The following is a 19,761-nucleotide window of genomic DNA, read 5'->3' on the forward strand; positions in this document are numbered from 1 at the left end:
AACAATCTCTTTGTTTTTTTATAAGCTTTATTTTTGCTCAGTGTAGATTTTTCAATAAAACGCTTTGTTTTTGAGTTATTCGTACAAAATCATTGGAAAACATGTTCTTTTTTGCGAAAAGTTTACTTTTTCAAGTGCGTATAACTCAAAAAGTATTAATTTAGCGAAAAAAATTTATATGACATTTTTGTTTAAAATTTGATTCTATATCAATTCCCGGGGTTATTTTAAGTGTAACAAGTTCAACCTCCTAGATGGGGTGCCAACCACCCCAGGGGTAGAAGCACACATCGGCACCATATAACTTATGTTTTTTGAGTTATTTTGCTACCCACTGTAAAAATTTCAGATAAATCGGTGCAGTAATAAAAAATTTAAAGGGAAAATGCCACAGTAACTGAACTAATCCTATAAACGAGAATCTTATTACAGAGTATTAGTTATGTGATAAGTTCGAAAAAAAAAATTTCCTAAAAGTGGTCACCTTAAAATTTTTAAAAGTGCAGCTAATAACGCTAAAAATCTCTGCTGCAGCAAGTGTTTAATTTGACATACCTAATTGTGCACCCAAGTAACTTGTCTTATGGGTTGCCTCATCCGGACATTCTTTAACACACCTGTTTGTGCAGTTGTTTATAGCATAACTTTATTTGTTTTTTTTTTGTTTATAGTATCACTGTTGCTCTATTTATTAAATTTAGCAAGCCGAGTCTATGAAACTAAATTTGTAAACCGCTCTTTTTTAAGGTTTAAGACTAACGTATGTCCCTAAAGTTTTCGGAAAATTTTAGATTCAAAAGTATTATTGGTATGAAGCATTGGATCAAGTTGCAATTGAAAACCAAAGTTAGTAAACAACTTAAACGACATAAACAATATCAATTTTAACAAATACGGTTCGTTAAGATGTCGTATATTGTAAGAATTTTTAGTGCTCAAAATATTTCTGTGTTAACGCTTTTTAAAAAGGTATACCATGCCCGAATTTGCCCAAAAGTGTAAAACCAAAAATTTTAACTTCTGATCGGAAACAGATATTCATTTAGAGTATGAAGAACCAATTGGAAAAGTCTTTGCGAAATTTTGACCAAAGATATACCTAATGTTTCACGAATTACTGTAAGTAGAACAATTTCTAGAAATAATTTAAAACGATATAAAAGAAAAAAAAGCTCCTAAGTACACACCAGCCCAGTTGTAAAATATTCCTAGATGTTGCCGTGCATTGAGACATATTCATTTTCCTGGTAAAATGACGAGCAAAGACTTTATACACGCAATGTACAAGATGCACCGGACGAAGTTGGGTGAAGGGAAAAGTGAAATTTGCGGATTAAATGTTGGTATGGTGTTGCATCTCAGAAGCTGGTGTTTCACAGGCGTTTGTTGGACGTGTTTGCGGTGAAGCTCTTAATGCTGACAATGTTGTTGATAGATTTTGTACACAGCTTATTCAGTTTATAAATAATCATAACCCCAGTGATGAAATCATATTTTTGCCCGACCTAGGTCATGCTATTACGCCAGGAGAACGACAGATTGGTTAACTACTCAAAATATAAACTTTGTTCCCAAGCGCGACAATTTTTCAAATATGCCTCAGGAGAAATCGATAGAAGAGTTTTGGTCTATTTTGAGTCGAATGGTGTATAATAATGGCTGGGATTTCCAAAATGAAAACCGGTTGGGCGAAGAGTTTTGAAAAAATCTCGTGAGATCGACTTTGAAACAGTCCAAAGGCTTATTGCGTATTTAAGACCAAATTTACGTGCCATCGAAGATCACGGACCTTTTTCTGTTTTATAATCTGATATTTATGTACCAAGGGTATTAAATAAATGTTTATGTCCAGAGTTTATGTCTTACAAACCTCATCGGTTTGTAAGTCGCCCGAGGGCATATACATCTATTAATACCCGAAGTGCATACAAAATTTTATCTCATACTAGTTCGTTATTGCACTTACAAATTCGAAAATTCGATTTTATTTTGATAATATATTTACTAGTAGACATTTTATCGTCCGTGTTATGTTGCTACGCTACGGAAATGCTATCAAACGTGTCAAACTAAAACCGTGAAAATGCAAGATATTGATTTAAAGGTATTTTAAGAGCAATATAATCTTGGATTCTATGGACCTCGTTAAGACCAGTGTCAGGTTTGTAAGCGATAAAGCATCCATGATAAAGCACTAAGAGTGCTACGTCTGGGCCGCTTTGCTATAATGTATATTAAATATGGACAATGGCAGCCAAAAGTTTAATAGATTAGAGCATTTAAGCTGTACTATTATTGATGTTTTAGTATTCAAAATCCTGTAAAAGGCACACATATTCAACGAACATGTCCCTGAAACCATGTGCAAAGAGCCAGAATTTATCCATACCGTCAAAACAAGAAAGGTCCGATATTTATCGGCCAATATTGATCATGCAATAAGGGGATCCAATATTGCTGACACTGGTTGTTCGTTCAGTGCAAAATAAAAGAAAAACGCTTAGTCGCAACGAAATAACTATCTTGGCTAAGCAGTATTAGATAATGGACAGGTCGACCAGTCGAAGAGTGTGGTTTTATGTAGCTGACGACCGAGAATCACCCAATCATCCAATCATCTTGTTGACATGAGGATAGCCAACGTTTAAAACAAACGTGGTACAAAAAAAAAGAAGAAAATATAGTAAAAAAGTATATTGGGATAACAGTTTATGTTAAGTGTGAAGTGAATGTTAAATTTTTATAAATATCAGCGGCTACTTAGACCATATTTTTAAAAACTAGGATGTAAAAGACAGATGTCGCAAAGTTAGTTTTTATATTAAAATAATATATTTTCACGGACACCAAGATAATTTATTGAACGTTGATTACAACATAATTTAAAAAATAATCAAATTTTTAGTAGCCAAACATTAAATCACAATGTATTTGTTACCAGATAAGAAAAACCCGGGTTTTTTTGTTGGATGTGGGTGCTATCAAATAGATAGAGTGTTATATGTTGCTATCGCCATCCTGTATGAATAACATTATAAATAGTTCATCAATATGATTTTATTTTAGTTAATCACAATGATTTCCCTAACTCTGTTCGTATTAGTAAGTGTAATATTTACCGAAAACAAAATTTTAGGCACAGTAAGTTATTTTCTTTTAAATTCTTAATTCTTAGTAAATAATATTTCCACAGTAGTACCTAATATATATAATATAATATAATATTATGCGTTTATTTAAATCAATAGTTATTACATTAATTTACATATTCAGTTTACTTACAATAAAATAAACGTGAAAAAAGTCTTAAAAGCATAAACCTGCTTGTTGACTTAATTTGTCTAATATTGACAGGTTTATGTTTATTTTTTTTTACAAATCATTTTTCTATTTTTACAGTTTCTAACCTAATCTAACCTTTCTTCTTTTACTTAAGCAGTAACAAATTTTTTATACAAATAATAATTTGTGATATTTTTATAATTTATGGGGTGGGCAATTGATTGTATATTCTTGGAGGAAAATATTTAATTGGCCGTTGCGTGATTGTTTTTTAAGTGTGAAGACATTCGACATTCAATTTTCTTCTTGTTTCATAATTTGACACTTTTACTTTAAAAGGAATTTTATCTTTATAAATATTTTTAAGTAGCTCTAAGCAGTACAATTGCCGAACATCAAGAGCCTGAGTTTCATGGAAAAGTTGGTGTGAGGATATGTTTTTCGTTTTACATATATTATTTTAAGAAATCATTTCTGAGTATTTTGAAGGGTCACCAGATGGCAATCAGCTACTCCACTCCATCCTAAAATCCCATATACAACATGAGATTGTACTAGAGATAGGTAAAGCATTTTAAGCTGTTCAACATCCAAAAACTCTTTTAAATACCGGAATTTTGTTTTTATAATATTTTTTATTTGTAAGTTCCATTTAAGGTACCTGTCAATTAAAACTCCTAAAAAATATTTCATGTACTCTGCTTTAAATATTTGTTGTTTTTTATTTATTTTTAATGAATAGTTGGCAGAGAATTTTTATATATTGCAAAAGGTATATATTTAGTTTTTCATAATTTAATGTGAGTTTGTTTATTTGCAACCATGTTTTTATAATTTTTAAGTCTTGTTCTGCTATAATTTTAAGATCTTCCCAATTATCAGCCTTATAAAAAGTTGCGGTGTCATCAGCAAAACTAACTATGTTTCCAACAGTTTTTAGTTTGAGCATGTCATTAACATAAAGTGTAAAAAGTAGAGGGCCTAAAATAGTCCCTTGCGGTATACCATAATTAATTATTTCAGGATCACTTTTGACACCATCAATTTCTACAAATTGTTTTCTGTCAGTTAAGTAACTTTTAGTAATGTCAAAACCTGTCCTCTCAGACCACACTTCTCAAGTTTTTTTAACAAGATCTCGTAAGATATCGTGTCAAACCCCTTAGAGAGACGACGAATATGCATAAACTATATTTATTAGACTCAAAAGCTTCTGATATTTGTGATGTTAGTTTAGAAATAGCACCTTGTGTCGATTTTATTTCTCTAAAACTGTATTGGCAATTCAATATTATACTAAACCTATCCCAAAAACTTACTAATCTATTTTTTAAATTCTTTTCAAATATTAAAAAAAAAAACAGATAACAAAGAGACTGGTCTGTAGTTAGTCACGTCGTCTTAATTTCCTGTTTTAAACAGAGGTTGATTTTGCCTATTTTCAGACATTCTGGAAAACAACCATTCTGAAAACATGCATTAATGAGAAAATTGAAGGAGTAATAATTTTTTCCTTAATTTATTTGATGGTTCCTGTCTTAATACTATCCCAACCAGGCAATTTTTTGTGTTTTAAAGATTGTATTGCATTTACTACTTCTTTTTGGTCAGCGAGATACAAGTACATGCTGCTTTCTATCCGATCTATTTTCTCGATCTGGTCACAGTGGTCACTACAAATGGGTATTTTTTGTGCATACCTTTGTCTTAATGTACTGTAATCTGTATTAAATTTATTTGCAATTTTTTTCTAGCAGTTATTGTTTCTCCTGTTTTGGTTTTAACCGATTGAATTTTTGGATTTCCTTTTATTTTTTCGCACAATGAATTAATTGCATTCCAAAGTGATGAAGATTTTAAATTCGTTGTTTTGTAAAATTTTATTTTTACAGTTTTAACTAAAAGTCTTAAATTATTTTTATAATCTGTATATCGTTGTTTTTTTAAGTTTTCTGAGGGATCTTGGATTAGCTTATCATACAATCTATGTTTTTCATTTACAGACTTTAAAAGTCCCTCTGTCATCCAATCGTTTTTAAAAGTGGTGTTTAGATCATTTCTTTTTAAAATAATTGTATTTTTGTTTATTAAATTAAAGTTTTACCGCTTCATTTTTTTTTGTTTTATTGTAAGTAAATATCCAACCATTTTTCCTGCTTCAAATTTTTTTTTTTAGATTTTTGTAGTTGAAGTACTTCTTTATTGTTATTTTATTTTCTTTGGGTTTGATTAGACTAGGGATGAAAACTGCGATTGGATAGTGATCTGAAGTAGTATTATTTTCAAGTAGAAATGAAGATATGTTAGTTTAATCAGCAGGTCTTTTTATAAAGAAATGATCTATACAAATTTGACTTCTAGGCCTAGTTGTTTTATTTATATAAGACAAGAAATTTTGTAAAGCTAGACAATTTTGGTATTCTTCAGTGTGATCTTGATCATCAAACAAATTAATTTGATATCACCAACTAATATATGAAAAGTGATTCGTTTTTTACTTATGAGGCATTGATGCAAATCCTGATTAAAACTATTTATGTTTACTGTCGGTGATTTATAGATAGGGCTCAAACAGATTTTTGTTTTATTATAATTTAAAATGACTTCAAGTAACTTAATGTTCACCAATGGTACAACAGAATATTCATATTTTATAGATGATTTAATGTAAATAATAACTCCATCATTTTTACTTAAATCGCCATATTTGTATAATAAATCGTAATTTTATAACAACAGTGGGGTTCTATCAATATCATCTTGAATATATGTCCCCGTAAGAACTAATATATCAAAGTTAACATTTAGAGTTGACAAAAATAAACAAAAAATATCAAAATTCTTACCTATACTGCTAATTACATTATCATATACATAACATTACAATGAATTATTTTTAAGTCATTTTTTATCGTAACTGAGTAATCCTTATTAAAACTATCACTACTTACACATTTTGTGTCCACTTTTTCTTCTTCGTAGTCTATAACATAGATATCCATTTTTTTTAACTAGTACACACCAATTATTTACCGCACGATTAACATTACATAGATGTAATAGTATAAACATTTTAATGTTGTTCGTTTGACCTGGTTTTCATTTATTTCTTTTATTCAGACAAAGGATTTGATGTAGTGGATGACTTTTGTGGCTTGGTTGATTTTCCAGTAACAGAAGATACAGACGGATGTTTTTTTGGCGTTGGCTTCTTTTCATTAGCCTTGGGTATTTTTCGGTTTATTTTTAGTTTTCTTATTTTTATTTTCTGTCTTCTGTCTAATTGAGGCGAATATTATATCCTCTTCCTCCGGAAAAGTTGGGTTTTCTTCAAGTTCTATGGGCGTATAACTTTGATGGTCTATAAACAGTTTGTTGTCCCGTATATAGCTGTTTTTTCCTGGGTCTTCTTCTCTTCCAATTTTTAAGTATTTTTTTAAGATCTTAAGATCTTTCTGCTGACTTTTTATTAAATCAGGTGATATAAATATAGCTGTGCCCTTTAAAATTTTTCCACTATTTAGAATTTCTGTTTGTTTTTTAATGTCCAGTTAATTCAATTTTAATCAGGCATTTATCCGTATGCAGTATAGGTCACTTATATCTTTTTCCAAAATGTCCACTTCTATCGTGTTGGTTAAATCACTACAGAGCTTCGGGATTTTCAAAATTGCAGATTTTTCTAATCCAAATACTACTAGATTATTTTTCTTTCAAGTTATTTGCACACTTTTTAGAGCTTTTCGCAGAGATAAATTTTCATTCTCCAGCCGCTTAATTTTATCGTTTAGGCTTTCGAAGATTTTGTTTTGACTCTCTTCTATGGTGCTTTTTAATTCTTTTTTAATAATATCTAATTCTTTTAGTATTTTTTTTGTGTCGCTTTCAGACATTCTCGTGTATGGCACCCTTTATATATTTCGTGAATACAGTTATCATTTATTTCATGACATATTTAAATAATTATGTTCGGTTACTGGCCTATTTTCGAAATATAATAATTATAAAAGTACTGATAAGTTTTTTTTTTATTTCACAAAATTAGAAAAGTCTATACTTCAAATTGTGTTTAAATGCAATTATCTAAACATCCCATTATATAAATAAAAGATGACTTACGGATTAATGAAGTCTACAATTTTACTTTTATTTTGGTACTACACAACACTATTAAAAACTAATAAAACCCCTCAAATTAGAAACTATTTGTAATTAACAAGCGACAGCTTGTTCATTAGTATGGCATATTTGATGTGAAGTGGTATATATATATATATATATATATATATATATATATATATATATATATATATATATATATATATATATATACTATATATATATAATATAATATATATATATATATATAATATATATATATATATATATATATATATATATATATATATATATATATATATATATATATTTCTAAAGTATTCAACTAGTGAATTCAGAGGTTTAATCGGTCATTCAGGTTGGCAAATAAAAAAAGAAGTCAACTACTTCATAAGTTTATCGAAGACGCTTCGCTTTATATTTCTAAAGCTTCATCAGTTCTCTAAAATATTACAAATAACATAGAGTTTATAAGAAATACAGATGTTTATAGTTCATAACTTACAACTCAATATGTAGTATATTATCGATGTTATCATATATCTACTGTACACTTTACTCATTATTTAAAACTAACTTAACCAAAAAAGAAAGGTTCTTTGAAAAAGAAAGAAAGGTCTTTTTTGGCTAAGTTAGTTTTAAATAATGAGTAAAGTGTACAGTATATATATATGATAACATCGATAATATACTACACATTGAGTTGTAAGTTATGAACTATAAACATCTGTATTTCTTATAAACTCTATGTCATTTGTTATATTTTAGAGAATTGATGAAGCTTTAGAAATATAAAGCGAAACGTCTTCGATAAACTTATGAAGTAGTTGACTTCTTTTTTTATTTGCCAACCTGAATGACCGATTAAACCTCTGAATTCACTAGTTGAATACTTTAGAAATATAAATTGACGGTCGTAGTTTTTACAATATATATATATATATATATATATATATATATATATATATATATATATATATATATATATATATATATATATATTAAATGGCCAAATATATGGCCTAGGAGGACAAATTCGTTAAACTTCCCGTGCTCGAATTGGTATCAATAAAGTGTTATGATCATTTCAGCCTCAAACTCGAAAGGTCCAACGAATGTCTTCCAAAACTTCACTACAACAGTAGTGAAATAACATCTAAATTGGTGCAGCATACATTGTAAATCGTCTTCACTTTGATAGAGTAGTATTGCGTCATCTGCATAGCAGAATATTTTAAGTTGTTTTTTTCCCATTTGGTCTCCTCTTTTAGTTTTTACTTTTTTTATTATTTCATTTTAATGATAAGAAACTAAAAGAAAGCATGGAAACATTTATATCACAACAACTGCAGGCGCAAATAAAACCAAAAGGGGGGGACCAAAAGATATTTTGGAGTGGGATTCATGGTGTCAAGGAAAGTAAATAAAGCAATATCAAAGAGAATATGTTTCTTGAGAGTAAGAGAAAAGTATAAGAAGATAAGTATCATTAATGAAAATGCGCCCACTGAAGATAAAGACTTAGAAACTAAAACAGAGTTCTACGACAAGCTAAGCACCCTAATAGGGAATATACGATATGAAGATCATCATCGGTGAGATTAATGCGAAAGTCGGAAAAGGGGAAATTTATAGAAGAATAACAGGGGGACGAAGTTTACATAAGGAATCAAATGAAAATGGGAAAAAGTTAATAGAATTTAGGTTTAATCACAAACACATTCATAAGGTAACATAGACTTCTCCCGATGGAAAAATAGAAAATGAGATAGATTGTGTCCTAATTTAAACAAACGTGATAAGGCAATAATCGATTGCAGGAGTTACAGAGGGGCAAATACTAACAGTGACCATACATTAATAATAGCAAAAATAAAACAAAAACTACCAATAATACCAAAACCTGTTAGAGATAGATTATATTACCAATTAGAGCGCCTTAAAGAGAAGTAGGTTTTAAATGGACTAGAGGAAGAAATAAATAAAAAACTAGAGAATCCAGTCAAACAGGACATAGATAAAGAGTGGCAGACCAACAGACAGCCATACCCAAAGCAGTGGAAAAGCGTAAAAGTGAAGAGAGCATATAAAAAGACGCCAAGACTGGTTCGATGAAGAATGTAGAAATATTTTGGCAAGAAGAAACAGGGCAAAACTACAAAGAGATAAAGAAAATACCCAAAATGCGATTGAAAACTATGTGGTAAGAAGAAGGGAAGTGAAAAGAATTAGCAGAAAAAAGAAAGGAGAACACCTAGAAAAGCAATTGAAAAACATAGAGAAAGCCTAAACAGAAGTGACAAACAAGAAGAAACGAAAAGGTACGGAATTTCTACCAAGAAGTTAAGAAATCCAGAGAAACTACAAAGAATAATCCACAGTATTGCAGAAACAAAGAAGGCTTACTTCTAGGTAAAACAAAGTAAAATTAAACAGATGCGCGGAATATTTTGAAGATCTATTAAATACAGACCAACAAGAGAACCTTGAGGGAAATGAGAATTGGCAAGAAGATGAAGAAGGGACGTGTGAGGAACCAACTCTGAATGAAGTCAAAGAAATAATAAGAGACCTAAAAAATAACAAAAGTGCAGGAGAAAGTGGTATTCCAGCTGAGATGTTTAAGGAAGGTGGCGAAAGATTGAAGGAAAGGATATTTCACTTGACACTAATAATTTGGCAAAAGGAAAAAATGCCGAAACAATGAAATAGTGCTCTGATTTGTCCTATCTATAAAAAAGGAGACAAACAAACTGACAGAGTGCTAAAACTATAGAGGAATAGCACTATTGGAAGTAGTCTATGAAATACTTGCAAAAATTATTAGGATAAGAATAATAAAATATGATAACAAAGTGATTGGAAAATACTAGGGAGGTTTTAGATCACGAAGAAAAGCTAGCGATCAAATAAGTATGTTAAAATTAATATAAAATAATAGTTATGAACAAAACTTAGTATTACATATGCTATTTATCGATTTTAAACAAGTATATGACTCCCTAAATCGAACGATACTATATGACGCCATGAAAACGTTAGAAATACCAGAAAAGCTTATAAGGCTAGCGAGAGTGACGCTTAGGAATACGATGAATAGGGTAACAATGGAAGAAAGCTTTTTAATAGAGTTCACAGTGAATATAGGTTTAAAACAAGGGGATCAGCTATCAAAGAATTTATTCAACCTAGTATGAGAATAAATCGTAAGAAGATCCAATATAAACACAAAGATACTAGCGGTGATACTAGCAAGAACAAAAAAAAACATTTAGAAAAATTTTTCTAGAAATTTAAAAAAGAAGTGAAAAGATACGAATTAATAATAAACCAAACAAAAACACAATATATGGAAATAAGAGGAGACATAACAAATAATAACAAATATATCAAAATAAAAGGAGCAGAGACTGTCTGTCGTTTTGAAAAAGTGTCAGAATTTGAATACTTAGGAGTAACCATAACGAACACCGGAAAAGAAGAAAAAGAGATAGACAAAATATTAATAAAGAGAAGCAGAGCGATAGGGTCACTAAATTCATTACTGAAAGCAAAAAATGTGTCAAGAACACCTAAACGGTAAATCTACGAGACAATAATCAGACACACAGTGATGTATGCCAGCGAAACGTGGATTATGAATCACCACGAAGAAAAGAGAGTAGATATCTGGGAAAGAAAGGTACTCAGAAAAATCGTCGAAGGAATAAAGACGACAAAGAATATTTGAAGAACACTAACAAATAAAGAAATAATGAGGATGTATGGAAAACCAGCAATTACAGCAAAAATACGAGCCCAAAGAGCTAGATCGCTTGGTCACATTATACGAATGTCAGAAAATTGAAATGTTAAAACAATACTAAAGGAGGGAGAAATATAGAAAAAAAGAAGAGGACGTCCGAAGAAGAAATGGTTGGAAGCAGTAAAGCAAGACTAGTCAGAAATAGGCGTGAGAAATTGGAGAGATAAAGCAAGGAATTATGATTAAAATGTAATTAGGTGTTCTTGTATTGTATTACATCCATTAATATGGATATTGAATAATATGGATAATAGGATAATATAAAATTTCGAATAATTAAATTATTTTTCTTGTTTTAGGCAGAAGAACGTAATCCTGTAAATGTCAAGCTTACAAAATTGTTAGATGTTAAAGTGGAGAGTAAGGCTGATTCGTGGAAAAATGACTTCAGCCGCTTCTTTCAACCACAAAGTGATGAAATTTCATTAGGTAATATACATTTTGTAATTATCTATACACAAGCTTTCGAATTATAGTATTTTTGTTGAGTTAGATTAAAGTGCCTAGATGTTTATTTGCAGTGGGAGAATTAAAATTGCGATACATGTGTCTTACATACAAACATAAAAATATTTATTTCACTATATTGCACTAAACATTTTTTCATCATGGCTATTTTGATCTTAGATGCCGTTCTAAAAAGTTCGACAAATGAGAGTCTTATTATTCACTCAAGTTGCCCATTAATTCTTCTCTATCCTACACTTCTCCTTCCCTGGACTTTTCCTTGCATATCTAACTGAAGCACGTAATATAATATATGTAATATAATAATGTAGTACAAAATATTCAATAAATCTTTATTATGAATTGTCGGCCGGATTCATTACTGAAACATTGTAAATTAAGCAAATGTTGGAACATGCAAGTCAAAGTTCGAAGATATTTTGTACCACACTCATTTAAAACAATTTTCTCTAATTTTAAATGTTAATTAAACGATTCAGAAAGTATTTTTAACATTTAACCATTCTACGTACTTTGTAGCGAAACGTCGAAAAAGGTTTTTTATTTTTCAATAATCAAAAAACCTGTACCCAAGAAAAAATAAAAACATTCTACATATCTTATAATATAAAGTGCCAAATATTTATGATTTAGATAGAAACTTTGCTTCGCACGTGACGTCATACAGTGCGAGAGAGATAGCTAGCGTGCGCAATAGCATACCGGTTTTTGTTACGCAAGATTTAAAAAAAAATCATTTTTTTTTTAATTTAGATTGCAAAATTATTATGAGAAATCTATATATTATAAATATTTTAAATTCGGTTCCGTATACCTGTTTTGCATTACATTAAAAAAATTATTGTAATCGGTTAGCAACCTGTTGATTTTTATTTTCATACATATACTATATATAACTCTTAGAATAATGTACAGTATGTTTTAATTTATCTTGTTAATACTGTTAAAATGCCAGGCAGACAAAAAATTTTTTAAAATTATTTTGATCAAATACTAAAAATTTTAGGAAGAAAAGACGAATATGTTCAGCTTCCTTTAAAACTTTCTCTTGGAGTTGAACAAAGTGGCGTTAATGAGGATTCCTCTCAAAATTTTTTTAATATTTTTAAAAAATGTAAATCTTTGGTGGGACGAAGTAAAGCTCCACTTTGTCATCTTAATCCACTTCCAGAATATTCAGATAAATACAACGCTTATCCGGGCAGTTGTAGGGAAATTTTAGAAAACGGTAAGGTTTTATTTGGTTTACTAAAGACTAATTAAATTTTAAAATATGTAATAGATAAATAGCCTAAAATGTTATTTAATTTATTCTATAAAAATCAATTAGGCTTGAACAGGCCTAACCTAGTCTTAAGAATTTAATGTTTAATTATCTCTTGGAGATAGTTGTAATAAGAACCTACTTTATAATTTACTTATTAACATATAATATATTTTAACTTTTAGTTAGTAACAAAACAGGAATATACACAATTAAGCCTAGAACAAGCAAGAAACCATTTTCTGTTCTTTGCGATATGGAAACCAAAGGTGGTGGTTGGACTTATATTCAAAAAAGATTTGATGGATCTCAAGAATTTTATCTGACTTACAAAGATTATAAATTTGGCTTTGGTGATCTTAATGGAGAATTTTGGATTGGGCTCGAAAATATTCATCACATGACTGGTAAGTTTAGTTGCATTCTGAGTATATACCTAGTTATGCCATTTACCCTTTTAGGTTCTGAAATCAATGAGTTATTGATTGAGCTCACTGACAGAGATAAGAAGACAGCTTATGCACAATATAAAACCTTTGGTATAGGACCCGAAAAAGATGGATACATATTAAATGTCCTAACAGGATATTCAGGAGATGCTGGAGATGCTCTATCACCTCATCTAAACTCAAAATTTTCAACATTTGATGTAGATCAAGATGAAAATCCAGGCAATTGTGCTGTTATTCATGGTATTTTTATTTACTTTGGATATTTTAAATTAGTCAATCTTTTATTTTTCAGGAACCATTTGTTGTCACAACCAGTCGTACTATAGTGAATTGGCTGATTATACATCTGCTACTAGTGTTATCTTTTGGATTCTGGTTTAATTATTAACGACTACTTACGTAGCCGAGATCACCGGCTTTACGTGCCTTCCGAAGCACGGTGACGGATCAGTTATTAGATAGATTGAAAAAGTTTTAATGTCTGCCTAGATCCAACCTGGGTAGCCGATTTAGTAAACCAGTAGGAAAGAGATGTGTCAATCAGTCCAAAAAAACTCAAACCAACACAACTTTTTATTGACTCTTTAAAAAATTATAATTTTTAGACACGAAATAGCTATGCTAATAAGATATATTTAAACAAAACATAAAAATGAAATAACATTTACGTATTTAGACAGTTAGAATGTAACAATGGTCTCACAGAGGATGACAATTGTTACAGTCTTCTTTAAGAGCCATCTCCGCGGCGAAGGTCGGCCGTCATCATTGTTATTCGAACTTTTGAGACGGCTGATCTGTAAAGGTCATTTAATGAAGATGAACATCTGTACCACTGTTTCGGGTTGCGCTGGCATGACATTCTACGACACCCTATACTTCTCTTTCCTTAGATCTTTCCCTGCATAATCAGTTGGAGCAAGAAGTATTTCTCTCCACGTGTAATATGTCCGAGACATTCCAATTTTCTTGCAGTAATTGTATTTAAAATTTTTATTTATCAATTCATCCTTCTCAGAACTTCTTTATTTATGACGTTTTCTATTCACGATCTTTTCAGAATTCTTCTATACACCCAGAGCTCGATTGATTCCAGTTTTTTCATTGATGTTCCATTTAAGATCCAAGTTTCCATTCCCTAAAACAGTGAAAAAATGATTTAATGAATAAAATGAAATTTTGATCTCCAGAATGTAATCATCTGTGGAGTTAATCATTATTCTGAGATATGCATATTTGTCCACTTGTTCGACGTTGGCTTCGTTTATTAAAAGATTCTCGTTCTTTCTTTGAGTTCTTGATATTCTTATAAATTTCGTTTTTTTTACACTAATTGTAAGACCGTACTCTATTCATACTCCGCTATTCTGCAATATTTTTAATATTTTACCTTTATTCCAGCTGTTTCACCCTCACTAGCTTTCTTCAGGATCTTTTCGGAGTAGGCATTAAAAATAATTGGCGAAAATACGCATCAATGTCTCACTCCATGTCTAATTTCAATTTCTTCTGACAGCTGTTCGTTAACAAGTACTTTTGCTCACTGTTTGTAGTATAATTTTGATATGATCCTGAGGTTATTGTAGTCAATCTTCTTTAATTTCAGGACATTCATTAATTGTTCATGTCGTACTTTATCGAATGCTTTATTATAGTCAATAGAACATGCGTATATATTTATTAAAAAATGAGCTTCTCGCGTTCCTAAACCTTTGCTAAAACCAAATTGTGTATCAATAACATGTGTATGGGTAGTATGCCTGAACTATAAATTTGGTTCAAGAGTGTCACTAAAAGATCAATGTGCTTCTCATCTAGAGTTTTTAGGATTTTTATAGGAAGCATATAAGGTTTAGGGTTTTCCCACTCTTCATTGTTTTTATTGCTTGTAATATTTCTTCTTTTGTAATATATGGACCTATTTCTTCTGATGTAAGTTTTATGTGCTCCAGATCTTCTTTTTCATCATCGAACAGTTCGTCGGTATATTCTGCCCATCTTTGTACCTTATCGTTCTTCTGTGTTCTATAGTAGTCGTGAGTCTATCCAGAAGTGCAGCAGTGGGATTTTGTTTTCTTAGTCTGCCAGTTCTTTAACTTTCTTGTGTAAGTTAAACAGATCATATTTATTTTGAAGGTCTTCGATCTCTTTGCATTTTTCTTGAAAGTATTTTTCTTTTACCTGCTTTATCATATTCCTGATCTCGTGGTTTTTCTCTCTGTATTTATTGTTATATTTGTTTTTAAATTGTCTTTGTTGTTTCATGATATTGAGCATCTCGTCATTTATCTATCTTCTTTCTTTCTTGCGAAAGTCTTTAGTATTTCTTTACAGGGTTTCAGTAGACAATGTTTTAGTCGATTTATGTACTCGTCAATAGCATTGGTGTTTATGTCCAATTTGCTGCAGATCACATCTGCAATTCATGTTGAAGGCATTCTTTTACGTTAGGTTCTTTACGTTTTCTTGTGGACGTTCTTATCACATTAAGATAGGACGTCTGAGGTGGGTAGGCCATGTAATGCGGATGGAGCAAACCGACCCAGCTAGAAAAACGCTCCTTGGTAGACCTATTGGCCAAAGAAGAAGAGGTAGACCCAGAACAAGATTCCTAGACAACATAGACCAAGATATGAGAAATATGGAAATACGTGCTTGGCGGAGGAAGCCGATGGATAGGGACGACTAGAAAAAAATTCTTGGGGAAGCTTGGACCCACACAGGGTTGTAAAGCCAAAATGATGATGATACTGCCACACCCTGTCTGTGTAGGCTTCGTCTGTTGGAAACCAACCTTAGTTGGGTCACCTGGCTTCACTGATACCGAGTACATTAATATTTAACCTACTGATTTATTAAATAACATTATGCATTTTACCAGACTGAAACATGCTCTGATCATTCCAGGTTCCTGTTCTAGTGTTGGAAAGTCTTATTTTCTCATCTACGTTCTTTTTACCAGAAATTCGCTCATTAACAACCTAAGAGTCCTTGTCTTCTTCTCCCCTGTCGGATCTTGGCTTTCGAGGGCCATGATCAGTAACGCCGTTATTAGTTTCTAAAACCATATTGATTGTACTAGGGATATCCCTGGGGCTCTTTAATGTAGTGGGTTCTCCTTGCCTTCTACAGCCTTATGCCGTTGACCAAGGTATTGGTTTATCCACCCTCGGGACCGATTTTTCAACCTTAGGACAAAAAGGGTGCCCTACCAGCTACCAATTCTTCCGCCCAGAACCGTTAATTAGCAAGTGTGGGATTGCTTATACTGGCAATCGGTCGGTGTACTTTTCACCATATCTGGCTACCCTCACTTAGTTTACCCTGTAGACCAATGCAGTTGCCCGGGATGTGGCACATGAAGCCATAAATGAGAGTTAGATGTCTTATGAGGACCAGCTATCAAGAACCATCCCCGTTTATGACGCTTTATGTGGTCGTTCCGATAAAAGGTGCTACCTCTATAACACAACCCTACACCCCAAAATTGTGGCAGTACCCAGTGTCAATTGTTAAACACTATATGAAGGGGTAATAAATAAAAAATATTTACCAAATTAAACAAAAAATAAAGAATTCTAATAAATAGAACAAAACAAAAAATTAAGAAATAAAGATAAACATATAAAATAATTGAAAATTATCATTCGGAGAAACAACTAAAGTAAATGAATTATGGATCTTTATTCGCACAACTACTGTAAGCATTCCTCCCTACTCTTAGAATATTGGTTGAAACATACAAGACAAGTATCAGATTCACCTTCTGACGAATCTTTACTAGAATCGTAATCTGGCGTTTTCCTTTTGCCGTATATTTCTTTTTGTTATCATATAATTTGGCAACTTGGGTGGTTTCTTAGCTCTCTTGTTTTTTATTTCTTCATCCACCGCTTTTTTTTCAGAAATATCTGTATATATAGCAGTATTGCCTTTTGTTCTATCAGTTTTAAATTTTTGTTTATATTGTGCCTTAAGAAGTGGTTGCATATCCTGAAGAGACCTTTGTTCACTGGTTGACGGTATAGCAGGAGCGGTTGAGAGAAGCTCCAACGAAATCAATATCATGGAAAATCTGATGGTTAAATGAAGATATTCCTGTGTATGCAAATTCAGCAATTATATTAGACGCTGTGGTAGCTGAAAACAAGTCTATTTTAATCAGTTCTAGTATGAAAAGGTTAGTTGCAGTATTAAAATGCGTCAAAGGATCTAAATACGGATCTACCAACCGCTTGGAGATTTTGAAACGCGTGTTGATGGAATTACAATATAGCACTAAAGTTTTTTCTTCAGAATTAATTAAACTATAATAGACACTAAGTTTACCAGTGTTAGGTTTAAAATGATAAATTCAAAAGAGTTCAAAATTTTACATATCTGGGGAAGGTAACGTACGACAAAGGAAACGATCAAAGCAAACTAAAATTTAAAATAGCCAAAGGGAATAGAAAATGGAGCAAGTTTAAGTAATTGATAAATTAAAATAGAAATATGTGTCGAGAAAAACCAAAACCAGAATCTGCAAAACTGTTATAAGACCAACAATGGTCTTTGGATGTAAGGCCTGGTTGCTAAAAAAACAGAGAAAGAAATGATGGAGGGATGGGGTGGAAAGACATTGAGAGCTATTTTTGGTAAATAAATTTTAATTTATTTTGCTATTTGCTTTGCTCCAAAATAAACTGTTTTAAAGGGATAACTAAAGAAAGTGAAAAAAAAAACGACATAGTCATTTTTAAATATTTAAATTTTTATATTATTATTCTCGACTTATTTGAGGGGGAGTATAAGTCTATTACTATTATTGAAATTATTACTATTAGTAAATTTACTAATGTTTGTAATTTGAGGACTATTTCCGAAGTGGAAATTGAAACATCAATAAACGTACTTTAACCTTTATTAATTGTGGCAAAACAACATTATTGAAGTTCTCACACATTTTTTTTGCAAAAATCTGAATGCCACCTCTCACATATAAACGTAGTTTTTTCACAGATCTGCCCTGGTCTATACGTATACAGCAATCAACATTGGAAGCACTATTGTTTCATAAAGTTTAAATTTTGTTGTTCTTGACATATTTCTATCTGTTGACGGTCTAGGCCAGCGTAGCAAGGATTAACCAGGCATATTCGCTTTCTTATTATTTATTATTATCATATTTTTGTTTGACATTTCTTCGACTGTCGATGTGGAATACATTTTCTAATTTAATTAATTGTAAACCATATACTAAGACAATGAAACAACAATGAATAATTAATATGTATATATAAGTATATATAATTTATAATTTTTAAATACGTGTTAAAATCACTTAACATTAATTTTTAATTTTAGAGGGTGCGTGGTGGTACAAATCTTGCCATACAAGCAACTTAAATGGAAAACACATCAACGTAAATCTTCCTGCGACCTATAACTATCACGGTCTAAACTGGAATGGTTTTAGAGGACATCCATATATCTTAGCAGGATCTAAAATGATGATTCGAGCAGTTGAAGCGTAAAAATAGTGATTAACGAGTGACCCAATGTTAAGGGACATGTATAGATATAATGCATGCATAATGTATTGTAATATCACTAATAAATGCTAGTGCGCGATATTTTGGTTTTTTGTTTATCCTCCAACTTCTCCCTTCTTTGTGTTGTGAATAAATAATTTAATCCAGCCAAAATGAGAAACAAATAATGTAATTGACAGCAAACAGTAGCTTTTTAATATTTACGTAGTCATTCATTAGTTGTGGTAGTAGATGGTTATATTATATATATATATATATATATATATATATATATCTACGGCATAAAGTGGACTCCGCCCATGTTAAAATTCAGGTTCAAGTGAGCTCCGTGGTCAAGTCGACACCGATATACGGAGCTCACTTGACCATTCCATAATATTGGCTCTGTCGATTCGTCAACATGTATAGTTTCATAATTTTTAAAAATTTTGTGGAGCTCTTAAGTACCCCTGTATCATGAATGTATATTGCTTAGTTCACGTGTATATCTTATAGGGGTCGTTCAGATCTTTTTCATTGTATATTGGAACCATAGGTATATCGGTTTAAGTAAGCTCTGATAGTTTGGCAACTCTGCCATTAAGCTGTATACTTCTCGCGTATAGTCTGAACGGTTTATATGGACTCCTTATTTTTGTTATCATTCAAACGCATTACATTGTGTAACAGATATGAATACTATTAACTACCTGTTTTTGGTAGGTACGTGCTTTTCTAAAAATAGCTTTATAGATACAAAAGGATTTTGTTACCAAATTGGATTTTTTTCACATGCGGAAATTTCCTAATGTATTTTGTTAACGTGAGTATGTCTTCATACGTTTTATTTAAGAGTTC

The 19,761-nt window shown here is 31.1% G+C and overlaps 1 protein-coding gene across 1 annotated transcript; it reads left to right on the forward strand.

The window, feature by feature from the left end:
- The first annotated feature begins 3,024 nt into the window (after positions 1 to 3,024).
- On the forward strand, positions 3,025 to 19,005 carry LOC140446805 (microfibril-associated glycoprotein 4-like). The gene is made up of 6 exons (XM_072539396.1): positions 3,025 to 3,141; positions 11,506 to 11,635; positions 12,681 to 12,902; positions 13,124 to 13,345; positions 13,400 to 13,630; positions 18,737 to 19,005. Exons 1-6 carry the CDS (start codon positions 3,076 to 3,078, stop codon positions 18,904 to 18,906), a joined length of 1,041 nt encoding a protein of 346 aa, XP_072395497.1. The 5' UTR covers positions 3,025 to 3,075; the 3' UTR covers positions 18,907 to 19,005.
- Positions 19,006 to 19,761: the final 756 nt, after the last annotated feature.

The sequence above is a fragment of the Diabrotica undecimpunctata genome, chromosome 7 (genome assembly GCF_040954645.1).
Source record: "Diabrotica undecimpunctata isolate CICGRU chromosome 7, icDiaUnde3, whole genome shotgun sequence".
Taxonomy (NCBI): domain Eukaryota; kingdom Metazoa; phylum Arthropoda; class Insecta; order Coleoptera; family Chrysomelidae; genus Diabrotica; species Diabrotica undecimpunctata.

What these genes read in the sequence shown, in the direction of transcription:
- LOC140446805 (XM_072539396.1), top strand. Translation starts at nt 3,076, where the DNA reads ATGATTTCCCTAACTCTGTTCGTATTAGTAAGTGTAATATTTACCGAA. An exon ending in AAAACAAAATTTTAGGCACA is followed by an intron (nt 3,142 to 11,505) that starts GTAAGTTATTTT and finishes TTCTTGTTTTAG; the next exon opens with GCAGAAGAACGTAATCCTGT. An exon ending in AAATATTCATCACATGACTG is followed by an intron (nt 13,346 to 13,399) that starts GTAAGTTTAGTT and finishes TTACCCTTTTAG; the next exon opens with GTTCTGAAATCAATGAGTTA.